This window comes from Equus przewalskii, chromosome 16, assembly GCF_037783145.1.
Source record: "Equus przewalskii isolate Varuska chromosome 16, EquPr2, whole genome shotgun sequence".
Lineage (NCBI taxonomy): Eukaryota > Metazoa > Chordata > Mammalia > Perissodactyla > Equidae > Equus > Equus przewalskii.
In genome coordinates, this window is record NC_091846.1 from 80,339,138 (window position 1) to 80,352,875 (window position 13,738).

Genomic DNA, 13,738 nt, shown 5'->3' on the forward strand with positions numbered 1-13,738 from the left:
GGCAGAGCTGAGGAAGCTGACCTGTGCTGTCCATTGAGCCCCGGTTCGCTTGTCTTGGAGGAAGGGCAGCTATAGCTGTGTAATCGTAGATGTCCTGGCCCCCCGGCAGAGAACCTGGGGTCTCCCTGGAATTTCGGATTCTGGTGACTCAGCCTCTGTTCTTGGCACCAAAAGCACCCCCCCCCTGCTGCCCCTGTTCCTCCCTTTCCTCTGACCTGCTGGAATTTGTAGCTTTGACTCCTGCCTCCACCTCTCCTCACTGACTGGCTGATGACTCTCCCTTGAGGACGTGGGTTTCTTCTGGCCCACTTAGTGCAGTTTCCACGTCTTGTGGGGGAAGTATTGGCATTCGCCTGGACGTTTCTTCTCCAGATTCTCGGCTTTATGTTCTCCAGCTGATTCTGCCTGGCCGCTGGCTCAGGACCAGCTGTCCCGGGCCTTCCGTCCTGCTCTGTCCACGCTGTCTGGACGTGGCCTCTGCTCCGCTGGCTCGTGCCGCCGTCTTGGTTTCTTTTGCACAGATGCTCCTGGGGTCCTGACTCGGCTGTGCAGTGTTCTCCTCACCATCCCAGATCTCGTTATCCTTGGAACTCTGTGTCCTTTGTTTAGAAAATGACGACAGTCCTAGGCTTTGTCCAGTTACAGCGATAGAGGTTTTATTTAAAAATTCAAATGGTATCAGAAAGAAAGTTAACAGTCATCTGGAACCATAGTCCAGGATGACTCTCTTATATTTTGGTGATTATTTGGGGGATGGTTCCTAGATGTGTGTTTAAACACACACACATGACACGACTTTGCATCAGTGAACTTACATGTTCTCTTCCCTGCCGTTTCTTCCAAGCGTGGTGCTGGGATTAGATCCCGTGAGGGCTGTTGGCTGGAGGTGGCCCTCAGTTCCTGGCCGTGTGAGCCGCTCTGTGGGGCAGCTTACATCATCAGGGAGGGAGGGAGACACAGAGAGACAGAGAAAGACACACGTGCATGCGTGCACATGTGCGCGCACATGGGCCAGCAAGACAGAAATCTTGGTCTCTTGAGAGCTAACCTGGCCTTTGCAGGTTAGGTCACTAGGTCAGGCCACGCTCAAGGGGGGATTGGGCAGGGGCGTGAAGTCCTGCAAGCGGGAGGCCAGCTCACCTCCTGGCGCTGGGCACTTCCAGGCCTGCAGGGTGTCCACTCCCAGAGCAGGCCCCAGGCTGCATCTGCTGGACCTGCCTGGTCTGGAGTCGTCCACGGCCAGGCACTTGGAAGGTGCCGGGGACGTGGCCCTGTCCACTTGGAGTCTGAGGGAGGGCTATGCAGGAACCACAGGACGGAGCGGGTGGGGCCGGGTCTCAGGAGGAGCTGTTGCCAGGAGAGCCCTGGCTCGCGTGGCGGGAACGGGGCCTTCAGGCGGGGTTCCACCATTGGGTCCGCTTTTGGGGTCGGCCTGCTCCCCAGGCCTTTTAAAAATTTCTTGATTCTCAGTTTGTTCGTCAAGGTTCTCTCTTGATTCACAACCTGAAGCTTGTGATATTGATTGAAGTTGCATTTGTTGTGAAGTGTAATTTGCAGAGTCAAGGTTTTCTGCTCATTAACGCGTGTGTCCCTCAGGGAAGTTACAGAGCTTTCTTCGTGGCTCTGCTACTTTTCATATCAAGATTGTTCCTGGGTAGTTGATGTTTTTATCACTGTTGTGAAAGGGGCTTAATTTTTATCTTTTATGCCAGGTTATTGCCCATGGAAAGGAAAGCTGTTGGTGGGATACTAGCTTTTCTCATGGTTTTCATGCAGACTAGTAGTGATGAATCTTGTATTTCTTCTGGTCAGTTGTCTGATTGGCGCAGGGGCCGCCAGGCGGCACCAGGGTGCTCGGTGTTCCTGTGGTTCCCAGGTGCTCCTGACCTCCAGCTGTTGGTCAGGTGCTGGTGACTGACGTGCGTGTGAACTGTCGTTCACAAGGGAGCCCATTCTGGTAGGAAAGTCAGGAGCGGACCTTATAAAATAAATGCAGGTTCCGCGTGTTCATACTGTGGCGTTGCCCCTCACGTGGCCGTTGTGCACTCTTAATGTGCTTGGAAGGTTATATTTGCCAGTGTTTCTGTGTACATAACCGTAAGTAAGATTGGTTCGTAGTTTTCTTTTTATGTGGTATCTTTTTCAGGTTTTTTTTTTTCTCCTTTTTTTTTTGAGGAAGATTAGCCCTGAGCTAACATCTGCTGCCAATCCTCCTCTTTTTGCTGAGGAAGACTGGCCATGAGCTAACGTCCGTGCTCATCTTCCTCTACTTTATGTGTGGGACGCCTACCACAGCATGGCTTTTGCCAAGCGGTGCCATGTCCGCACTGGGGATACGAACTGATGAACCCCGGGCCTCCGAGAAGCGGAACATGTGACTTAACTGTTGCGCCACCAGGCCGGCCCCTTTTTCAGGTCTTCATGTCGTTATTGGGAAGAGCCCAAGGACTAGGGTAGGGCCGCAGGAAACGTTGGGGGGCTGGGGGACTGGTGGTGCCCAGAGGGGTTCTCCCAGGTTGTGCCCACTTCGCCAGCACCGACCACCCTCCCCTTCTTACCTGGAGGGACCCTTGCCACGTTGGCACCCGGCTTAGATGGCCTGAACTGTGTACTGCTGCCCACTCACGAAACTCCTGTCTCATAGCCCCCAAGGAGGGTGGCGGGCCCTGGCTCCGGTCCGGGTCCCTGGCTCTCCATCAAGGTGGGGGGTTTGCAGGTTCTCCTGCAGGCCATGGGAGGGACCCGTGGTCGCATGCGGTGTAGGAGGAGGTGGGCGGGTGGGAAACTGGGAGGCCAGTGAGGTGATGTGGAGCGTGGGGGGACACGCGGCCTGGCCTGGGGTCAGCTCCCTCCTTTTGGGGCCACTTGTGAAGCATGGCGGTCATAGCACTCTCTTGCGGCATCCACGGGGACTGAATCGGTTCCCATTTCTAAACTAGTATGGTTTCTAAATTAAGTAAAATCATTGTATTCACTTTTGTAGTTTTCATTTTTGATTGGTTCAGCTTTTTGTAGCAGACTGTGTTTTAGTTTAATATAAGAGAATAATCAACTTTCATTTCCATTAACATACAAACACAAAAGGCTAAATACAGTTTTTCTAAGAAAAACTAAGGTTAGTTGGCCAGTGAGTGTCCGTGCTGTTGGCGTGTGTAGACGCATTTCGCAGTTTGTTGTTTCCCTGCAGGAAGCGAGGTTTGCCTCGTAAGTATAATGATTTTGTAGGACAATCGGTCCACTGCACTTATCTTAAAATTAATTGCAGTGTCAGTAGTACCTTGTCAACAGTAAAAACCACACGTGTTGTGCAAGTCCTCGACACCTGCAGGTGTGGCTGTGGTGCAAGTGGAGGCAGGAGACCTGGTGTATCTGGAATGTTTTTTCTGAGTCGGTGTCTGTAGTTGAGTCATTGAAATTTTGTGCTGTTTACCACTCAAGTGACTTCATGATGGAGGTCCACGGAGGCTGCGGGTCCACTGTGGGGTGTCCTCCTGTGGACGGTGCATCCCACTGCTGTGGCTGGTGCGTGGCCCCGGCCAGACCGGTTGTCTAGAGACCTGTGGAGGTGAGACAGGCAGGGGCTTCACTCACTGCCCCCATGCTTGCCAGACCCCCGAGTCCTGGATTCTGAGAGGAGAGGGGAGCCTGGGCACAGGCAGGAGGTGTGCACGGCAGGCTGGTCGGCACCCTTTGTGAGTCTTGTTTACACCAGCGCTGTCATTGGCCGACAAATGTGTGGAGCATCACTAAAAACTGCTCAGTGACCTCTTGCGGCAGGCCCAGGACCGCCCTGCTTTGAGCACTAGCCTTCCTCCGCCTGGAGCCCTCAGGACCCCTCTCACCTCCTCAGGATGTCTGCAGGAGCTCTGAGGAGCTCTCAGGACACACGCAGGACCCTCACAGGACCCTCTCAGGATCCCCTCACGACACATGCAGGACACTCACAGGACACCCTCAGGACACTCACAGGACCCTCTCAGGACACTCACAGGGCCCTCTCAGGACACACGCAGGACACATGCAGGACACTCTCAGGACACCATCAGGACACACGCCAGGACACTCTCAGGACACCATCAGGACACACGCAGGACCCTCACAGGACCCTCTCAGGATCCCCTCAGGACACCCTCAGGACACTCACAGGACCCTCTCAGGACACTCACAGGGCCCTCTCAGGACACACGCAGGACACATGCAGGACACTCTCAGGACACCATCAGGACACACGCCAGGACACTCTCAGGACACCATCAGGACACACGCAGGACCCTCACAGGACCCTCTCAGGATCCCCTCAGGACACTCACAGGACCCTCTCAGGACACTCACAGGACCCTCTCAGGACACACGCAGGACACATGCAGGACACTCTCAGGACACCATCAGGACACACGCCAGGACACTCTCAGGACCCCATCAGGACACACGCAGGACACTCACAGGACCCTCTCAGGACACACGCAGGACACTCACAGGACCCTCTCAGGACACACGCAGGACCCTCACAGGACCCTCTCAGGACACACGCAGGACACTCACAGGACCCTCTCAGGATCCCCTCAGGACACACGCAGGACACTCACAGGACCCTCTCAGGACACACACAGGACACTCACAGGACCCTCTCAGGACACCCTCAGGACACATGCAGGACACCCTCAGGACACACGCAGGACACTCACAGGACCCTCTCAGGACACCCTCAGGACACATACAGGACATCCTCAGGACACAAGCAGGACACTCACAGGACACCCTCAGGACTCCGTCAGGATGCCTGCCTGCAGGGCACAGGACCCTATCAGGACACCCTCAGGATGCCCACAGGACACTCACAGGACCCCATCAGGACCCCCACAGGATGCCCATAGGACCCCTTCAGGATGCGCTCAGGACCCCCACAGTACCCCATCAGGACGCCCTGAGGACACCCGCAGGACCCTGTCTGGACACCCTCAGGACCCCCACAGGACCCTCACAGGACATTCATAGGACCCTGTCAGGACACTCACAGGACATTCAAAGGACCCCATCAGGACCCCCTCAGGACCTCCACAGGATGCCCTCAGGAAGCCTGCAGGACCCCCTCAGGACCCGTCAGGGCCCCCTAGTCCCTTCACCCTGTGAATCTTTAAAGGTTCACCTGTCCAGCTGTGATCCTTGTCAGGAGGGGGGCTGGTGCTGCAGGAAGGATGGAGGCGGGACTTCAGACTCACTCAGGGTCACGCCAGCCATGGGGCGCTGGGCCGCGGTGCAGCGAGCAGGGAGCAGAGGTGGGGGTGGGTGTCCTCCCTGCAGGTGGAGAGCAGTGAGTGACAGTGACAGGCCAGAGTCAGGACGTCAGTGGGCTGTCCTACCGTTGACCACACGGGGATTGCACGGCAGGAGTGAGCTCTAGGAGAAACAACAGTGTTTCTAACCAGGCTTAGTTGGTTCTTGCACCTCACCGTCATCGACAGTGGGGTCTCTGAGGTTTTCCAGTTGTCCTTTGGGGACATGCTCCACGAAGGGGCGGTGTTTCAGGGAACACCATGATGAGAAGGCTGAAGCTGCGATTCTGTGGGCGACAATGCTGATGACCTTTCCACGTGTCCCTGAGTTAGTTCGTGTGGGTTCGAGACAGACCAGCTTCTCTCCTGAATTCCACGTTGTCACGGTGGTTCCATCTCGCCTAGTGTTGTGTTCTCACAGGGCTGGGGCCTGTGCCACAGTACCACAGCTGTGTCCCGTGCACCAGCCACTGTGCACACAGGAGGCTCTGTCCTGGGGGCTGTGCACCTGCGGATGGTGGAGACAAAAGTGATGCTGTGCCACACGTGGCCTGCAGCAGGCGGGCTCGTCTCTGCTCTGAGTGGGTCTTCAGGCCCGCGAATGACTTCTGTCATCTTCAGAGAGCAGACTTAGAAGCAGTGTGCTGGGAGCCTTGGATTTGGGTTGGGTTTGGGGAAATGTGTGGTGCAGTGTCTCTGGTGTTTAGGTTTAGGACGAATCAGGGTGGGAACTGGTGTGGATGAGTCCTGGTGGAGGCCAGTCGACCTCGAGGATCTGTCCTACTCTGATGTTTTCCTGTAAGACCTTTAACTCCTCAGTTGTCAGAAACGGTCCTGCTTTTCGGAGCAGCCTCCCACCTGGCTGACCAGGTGCCACGCAGCTCACTCATTCCTGGGGTCTCGCTCCTCACAGAGACGACTCGACAGTGTTGTTATGGGTCTCTATCTGAGATCAGGAGACATAGGTAAGTTATTTTGGTCATGACCATTTTTCTTTGGCAGTTTGCAGTCAGTCCTGTGACATCAGGAAAGCTGCACATAGTGTCTGCAAATACGTTCTGTGACTACTTGGTTTGAGGAAAAGAAGGGCTTTTTTATGTTCTAGGGAAAACCTTTAACCACTCTTATCAATTGCTGTGAAACAAATGAGCCCAAAGTTCAGTGGCTCAGAATAACAGTAAACACGTATCATCCCCCCAAGACAGGTCTGTGGATTGGGAATTTGGGGGTGGCTCACTTGGGAAGTTCCGTCAAGATGTCGCCCAGATCTGCCGTCCTCCAAAGGCTTGGGGGCCTGGAGAGCCTGCTTCTGAGGAGACCATGGGCAGCACGCCTGTGCCTCACCACGCCACCTTCTGTGGGGCCACTGGAGCGTCCTCCACCTGCCGCCAGCTTCCCTGAGCAAGCAGTCCAGAAAGACAGTGACCCAGCCCGGGTCACACTCTGCCGTTCCCGTGGTCTCCATCTGATCACGGGCCAGAGCCGACTTGGGAGGGAGAGGATGGGTGGGCAGGGGCCTCCTGGAGGCTGGGTGCTCGTCCCTCCTCGAGCCGCCTGGGTCTGTGGGCTGCTGGTTCCGTCTTAGGAAGGTCACCGTCCTCCAGGCTTGGTTTCTGGAAGGTTGTTGCATTGCCGTTCTTCAAATGATCTGTGAACAAAAGCGGCGTTTTTGTTTTCTCATCTCGGTGGAGAAGCAAGCTTGCATGTTCTCTGTGATTCGACACACAGAGTGTTGTCAAATAGAGATGATTTCTGTGCCCATAAAACGTGCTTTGGGGTGAGCTGGTCACTGCCCCAGGTGGGGTCAGGACAGCGGTCGCCAGCAGCTCGGCTTCCTTTCCAGTCAGACTTCCCGCCCTGTGGTCTCCCGCTCCTGCTGGGCTGGGTTTGTCTTTGTTCACGCGACAGCTCTGCAGAGGGGGCCTCTTTCAGAAGCAGTGCAGCCCCGGAAGTCACGCCTGTGGGTTGGGTGTCCTCAGGGCAACGCTGACCCTGCAGTGAGGACAGCCCTGGGCCAGTGTTGTCCAGGCCCGAGAGGCGGTCGAGTTGCTGTTGAGAAAGCCCGCCTGGAAGTCCACTCCGCTTTGCTGCACGCCCCGTGTGTCAATGGGTTCTCGCTGTCGAGATCAAAGGGCCGATGGGAACCGTGAGATGCAGTGCTGACCAGGGTCAGTGGAGTTAGCAGACGCAGGTGTGGGTTTCAAAATTCCAGCCTGCTTTTCTACCTGAGGCTCTTCTTGGAGTTTGAGGGACAGAATGTAGTTTTAATGAGCGTGAGCAGGTGCATTTACGGATCTTCTGGGATCCAGGAGCAGGAAGGCTGCTCGAGTGCAGCTGTGGCTGGAACTGTGGGCGTGAAGGCCTCTGTCTAGTTTCGCGCTCGTGTGGATTTGCTTCGTTCTCTTATCTCTTCGCCAGCTGTCTTCCTTTATTTCCTGTGCTTTTATCTTCCCATTGCTCTTCAGCCTTAGATCATAAAATCGAGGCTTGCAGAGAAAGACGGGCCTCCTTATCCATTCTCAGACTTTTGTGGAAAGGGCCATGCCGGTGCGCTCCTGGCCCGTCTAGTCACTGGGCAGTTAGTGCGAGAAGCGTGTGGCTGAGGGAAGCTAAAGCATTTCTGCCCCAGAGAGAGCAGGTTTGACTGACACGTCTGAGTCAGGCTGTGTGTCCCAGCGGAGTGACGGGGGTGAGCTCCCGGGACCTTGAGCTTCCCAGGTTTGGGTTGCCCAGTGATTGCCAGGGTCATGTCCTTGCTGGGGCTGACCGGAAGGTGGAGCAGGACCGAGAAACATCTGGCGGCTCCTGCCACGTGCCAGAGGCTCCCATCTGATGGCAGGTGATTTGCAGCCTCCTCGGCTAAAGTGAAACGCTGATTACCGTATGGTCAGTGTACCAGCGCATGGAGCAGCATGCCGCAGTGGCCCTGTGATGGGGCGGGGCAGACAGAGGCCCGGTTGCACTGAGGCAGACCTCCAGGAGCAGTAACAGCCCCTGTTCTCATTGAGTCTTCACAGTCAGCAGCTGCTGACTCCACTGTCCGCCAGCCGTCCACTCGTGTGTCAGTTCTGGTGGTGAAGGATGGTGGACAGTCGTCAGAGCCACCTTGTGTGGAGCTGATGAATTCTGGGGGTTGCGAGATCTGTGGGAGCCAGACCATCTGATGGGCTGTCATCCAGCGGGAGGGTGACCCGGGCTGTCTCCTTGCCTCTTTCAGGTGCATGGCTTTAGTCAGTCCTTCCCGGCCACAGTGGGGTCCTTGCTCTGTGGCAGCTAGCGTCCTGTGGCTCCAGGGAGCTCTGGGCCTGTGTTCCTAGGAACTTGCTGGGACCAGCATCACGCTGGCTCCTCACTCAAGAGCTGGACACCCTGCTGAGCCCGGCTGCCTGGTCCTGTCCTCCTGGCCAGGCATGCTGGCTTGTCCTGCTCCACCTGCCAGTGGCCCAAACGGTCAGCACAAAGTCCATCCTCACCCACCTCCTGGCTGGAGGCTCGGAACAGGGCAATATGAATGCATCAGGTCCCCAGGTGATCTTCTGTCCGTGATCGTCCTCGTGGGCAGGCCCTAAGTTTCCTTGTTTTCTGGGGGGAGGTTGGAGTTTTGGAGAGTCCAAGAAATAGCCCACCTGGCATTGCTGGGCCCTGAGGCTTGGTGGTGGCCCCTCAGCCGCATGGCCCTGATCTCCATCCCAGGTCACGTCAGCGGGTCGGGATGTGTTGCCACGATTTCTTGTGGGATTATGCATTTGGGTGTGTTTGGTTTCTTGTGTGCTTTGTGGACGCAGTGAGTCCGTCCCCACCTGGAGCGGGGCCCAAGGTGGGCCGTCTCCCACAGCCAGTCTCTGGGGGGCTGTGCATGTATGTGCTCCAGGCTGGTCGCTGCCATGTGTGCGCCCGGAGGATGTCCCTTCTGGAAGCCACAGGCCTGCGGCTCCTCCTGGGACGGGGGCTCCAGCCTCCACTGGGCCCCTGGGGACTGACATTTCACCCAAAGTGGAAGAGAATAGAAGCTGGAAGAGGCCCTGGCTTCCTGGAGAAGCAGGCGGGCTGGGAGCTGTGCTCGGGGCCTTCACAGGCTGGCCTCGTGCCCAGCGTCCTGGAGGGAAACCCAGATGTGCGGCACGGGCGCGTGAGCTTGTGTTTCAACGCTTGCTCTGGTGCACGTGTGCGAAGTGACTGTGTACATGGGTGTGAGCCCCTGCATGCTGGGTCCCCGGGTCTCCTGGGGGCTTGTTCTCTGGAGCCTGCTGCCCTGGTCCCTGGTGGTAGGAGGCCCCGACCTGAGGGAGGGGAGGCTCGTCTGCCCAGGTCCACTCAGCTGTCTCATCGTTTGTGTACATGTGTGTATATTTATGTGCAGGTGTGTACATGTGTGTACATTTGCATGTGTACGTGTGTAGGTGTATGTTTACGTGTGTGCATGTGTACGAGTTAGTGTGTAGGGTCTGTGTGGGTGTGTATCCATATGTGTGTGTGGATACACTCATATCCGCGTGAGTGTATATGTGTTTATGTGCACAGGTGTGTGTGCGTGGGTGTGTATCTGAGTGTATTTGTGTTTACTGCAGGGGTGTGTGTGTGTGTATGGTGTGCATGGTTATCCATGAGTGTATATGTGTTTATGTGCACAGGTGTGTGTGCGTGGGTGTGTATCTGAGTGTATTTGTGTTTACTGCAGGGGTGTGTGTGTGTATGGTGTGTGTGGGTGTGTATCCGTATGAGTGTGTATGTGTGTTTATGTGCACAGGTGTGTGCACTTCTATCTGTATGTGTTTGCATGCACGGGTGTGTGTATGTATATGGTGTGTGTGGGTGTGTATCCATGGGAGTGTGTTTGCATGCATGTGTGTGTATGTGTGCACACACGTGTGGTGTCTGGTGGCAGGTCAGGGGCTGGGAGGCTTGAGTTTCGCGCCCATCGAGGCCTCCATGACACCGTGGTGGTGTTTGCTGTGGGTGCTGACGCTCTTCCCAGTGCTCAGTGGAGAGCAGGGAAACTCATGGTCCTCAGATGTGGGAAAGCGGGCAGCGCACAAACCCAGCGCTGACCTTGCACCATGCCCGTGGTGGTTTATGAGTGTGAATTCTCCTGATGAGGATCCAGAAAAACAGAAGCAGAACACAGGTCACCAGTTGTTTTTGGACCTAGAGAGGGTCACTGTGATGTGTCAGTGCCCAGACTTTGCTGTGTTGGCGTGTGCTGCCCTTCATCTGACCTGACGTGTGCCTGGTACCGTTAGTGGGCCCCACTGTACCAGCCCTGCCTGGCACACCCATGTGGGCACAGCATTGTGAGGTGGGGGTGCTGGGCTATCAGGCATCCCGCGGTCACTAAGGGGAGGGGAGGGATGGAGCCCTCTGCCTGCGCAGGCTGGCGCTCCTGTGCGCGGAGGCACGTCTGCTCCCTGTTCAGGGGCATCCCTGCGCCGGCTCTGACCAGGCGCAAGCCCCGCCTGTGCTCAGGCCGAGTTGCCAGATTGCCTTCAAGGTGGTTGAATGAACTTCCATGTCCACCCGGGTCTGCCTCGGCCAGCCTCAGACACTGCCATTTATAACGCACGTGCCGATTTCTCAAGTAAAAGCAGTATTTCCTTAGTGTTTCAAGTGCTAAGCCTTCAAGCTGGAATCTTCGAGTGATCTTTTTAAGCTGATTATCACACTCAAGTAACTCGGGGCCAAGGCCCCACTGGCTCCTGCGCCAGGCCGGGGCGTCCTGGGCCCCCTGCCCTCGTTTGCTGAAAGTGATCGTCTGTGTCTTGAGTGTGTTGCTTTTCGCCAGCCTCTTACGAGGATGCTCGCTGACAGCCTCAGCCTTGTGTCCTCTTCCATGTCACATATTTATTGATGTTGTTGTTGCCTTTTGCAGGCCGGTCTAATTGAAGCCAACGGGGAGCTAAAGGTCTTCATAGACCAGAACCTCAGTCCTGGAAAAGGTAAGGCCGTGTGCAGGGGACGCGTGTGCGTCAGCCAGCGAATCCAGCATGGTGTGTGTGTGAGGTTCTCTGATGTGAAAGCCCTTCGTCAGCTGTCAAAGGCCCCTGGATCCCCTGATGGCCAAGACATGGCACCCACGATACTTGTCAGGCCTGAGTGTGTTTTGGTTTGTAAGTTACATACTATTTGCAGAAATTCAGGAAAGGTAGAAAACTGTGAAGAAGAAAACACAGGTCACTGTGTTGATCCCGCCTCACGGCTGCTGGGGGCTCTCCAGGCATCTGCCCTGTGGCCGCACCGACGACCGCGGAAACAAGCTCTAGTCTACGGGGCTGCGGCGCATGCGCTGGGTGGAGCAGTGTCTTCCGCCAGTCAGGAGCTCTCGCGGGAGCCGTGTTTCTCTGCATCCCTGGACTTCAGGGGAGGACGTGGCGCCGGGTCGGTGGAAGCCCTTCCTCCAGGGTCCTGTGTCTGCGTTTTCCCTCCTAAAGGCTCCACGTGATGACATGCAGACATGTGGTCCTAGCCGGTTATTCCTCAGGTAAACTCCAGGACGTGGAGGTGCCGGCTCGGTGGTGCTGGGCACGCGCCTCGAGCTGATGTACGAGCCGGCTGACTGTGCCGTCTGCGCTGCCTGGAGCTCTGATCCATGTTTGCACAGGGCCATCGGTGCCGCTCGTGTGATGTCGCCAGGAGGCCTGGGGAGTGGGCTTCGTCTTACAGAGTTTGCTGTGGGGCAGGGGAGGGCGTGTGTGGCTGCCGTGTCGCATCCCCCTTGTCTGGCAGCCGTCCTGGAGGCTGGGAGGCCTGCGGGGTGGGACTTAGTTTCTGGTTAGGGATCACTTAGATGTAGTTTTTCTCATGACCTTCATACATAAAGTTACTTCTCACTGCAGCAGCGAGACCCTAGCAGGTCCTCCTTGGCACCTGCCGTGACCTTGGAGAATCTGAGATGGGTGTGGGCCCCTACTTGGTCTCACCGTGTCCCAGCCCCTTCGTGTGCATCCGTTGCTGGTGAGCGCTGATGGGAACCAGCCCTCTCCTTCCCCATCACACGCCTCCGTGTGGAACCAGGTCCCCAGGCCCTCGGGGCCCTCCCCGCATGCCTGAGCAAACTCGGCGTGTCACGGGCTGGTGGACCCACGCCCGTCCTGTCCCAGCGGGAGTTCCCCTTCTGGTGCCTGTGGTGGCTCTCCGCCTGCGGAGCCTCACACACGGCCGAGTGCTGGCCACTGTGCTCTCGCCCCATCCAGGGCTCGGCCGATCTCCTCTCACACCAGCCACTCGGCCGCCGGCCCGCCTGTGCTCCCCCGGTTTCTCCAGTTCTGGGGCGTCGTGGGACCCCTGCTTCTCTGCCGATGCTGCTCCTCTTCCTCTTCTTGTCCGAGTCGTTCACTGAGGGATTCAGTGTTTGTGAACTTCATCTTGATAATTTGTAGCATTCACAGATTCCTCCAGTGAAATGTTTCAGTGTAACTCGTTGGACATTAAAAATTTTCCGAAATTTCAGGCATCACATGTGCTGTTAAATGATGAAGCAGAAGTAATAATGAAAAATCCCAACTGCGCTCCCCTGTGAAGGATGGGAGTCTTTGGTCTGGCCTTTATTTGAACTCCCTGTGGTTTGAATGTTCCCGAGTAAGGTTACTTAGGGCTGCACGCGCCTGTCTTGTTTCTTATGAACGAATCTGTGTTGAAATCCCACTGGCTTTAATTGTGAACCAGGGGCCTGAATTGGAGGAATTGGAAAATCATAGCTTCCTGACGCCACTGAAGTGTTCTGGTGTTAGCTCCCTTGCCGTTTACATCTTGTGTCCTTTCTGGGCGTGGTCTGGTGCTCTGCGGCCCCCTTGTCCTGCCCTGTGCATGTTCCAGCCTCGCTTGTCTGACCTGCCTTTGCTGTCACTGGTCCTGAAGCTCTCTCATGTCTGCACCTGGAGTGCCGGCGCCAAGCCCGGGCTGCCCTTGTCCTCCTGGCTGGGCTCGTTCTAGTCGCGTGGTGGGCGGGGGGCTTGCTGAGCCACCCCTCCCTGGCTCTCCTGCGTCTCCCTCTGTGCTTGCGGTTCTGCTGGGCCTTGCAGCCCCAGGCGCTCGGGGCTCCTGTCCCTCCTGCCTCACAGCAGGTTTGGGGATGAGAAGGCACTGGTAGCCCCGCTCCGCAGCCCTCGCCCCGCCCACACAGGCGAGGCCGCCGCGGGTCTCCTTCCAGAGAACTCGTTTGTAGCAAACAGAGCTGCCGTCCGTCTGAATGTGCAGCCAGATGCTGTTCCGGGCACTGGGGGTTTCCCCGTGGAGGGAGCAGGACCAGGTCGTCTGACCGCCCCTCTCATACATGTGCTCCATCCCATCTGTCTGTCAGGTAGGTAGTCCTAGGCAGGTGTTCAGCTTGTTGACCGGGGACTAGCACTCGGCAGACTGACACACAGGGTTAACCATCACCCCCTGCGAGACTCAAAAAGCTATTTCCCAGAAAGACGCACTGAATGCCAGCCTTTGGTCTCCACGGGCCCCGAAGAGCGGCTATCGGGACT

General features: G+C 56.6%; 1 protein-coding gene across 12 annotated transcripts in view; it reads left to right on the plus strand.

The window, feature by feature from the left end:
• The window catches only part of TFDP1 (transcription factor Dp-1), a 48,754-nt gene that overhangs the window by 12,778 nt on the left and 22,238 nt on the right, over nucleotides 1-13,738 (plus strand). For all 12 annotated transcript variants that reach the window (XM_070579422.1, XM_070579425.1, XM_070579418.1 and 9 more), the window contains one exon: nucleotides 11,140-11,206. In XM_070579422.1, coding sequence (XP_070435523.1) covers nucleotides 11,140-11,206 — 67 coding nt within the window. The remainder of the gene's footprint in view (nucleotides 1-11,139; nucleotides 11,207-13,738) is intronic.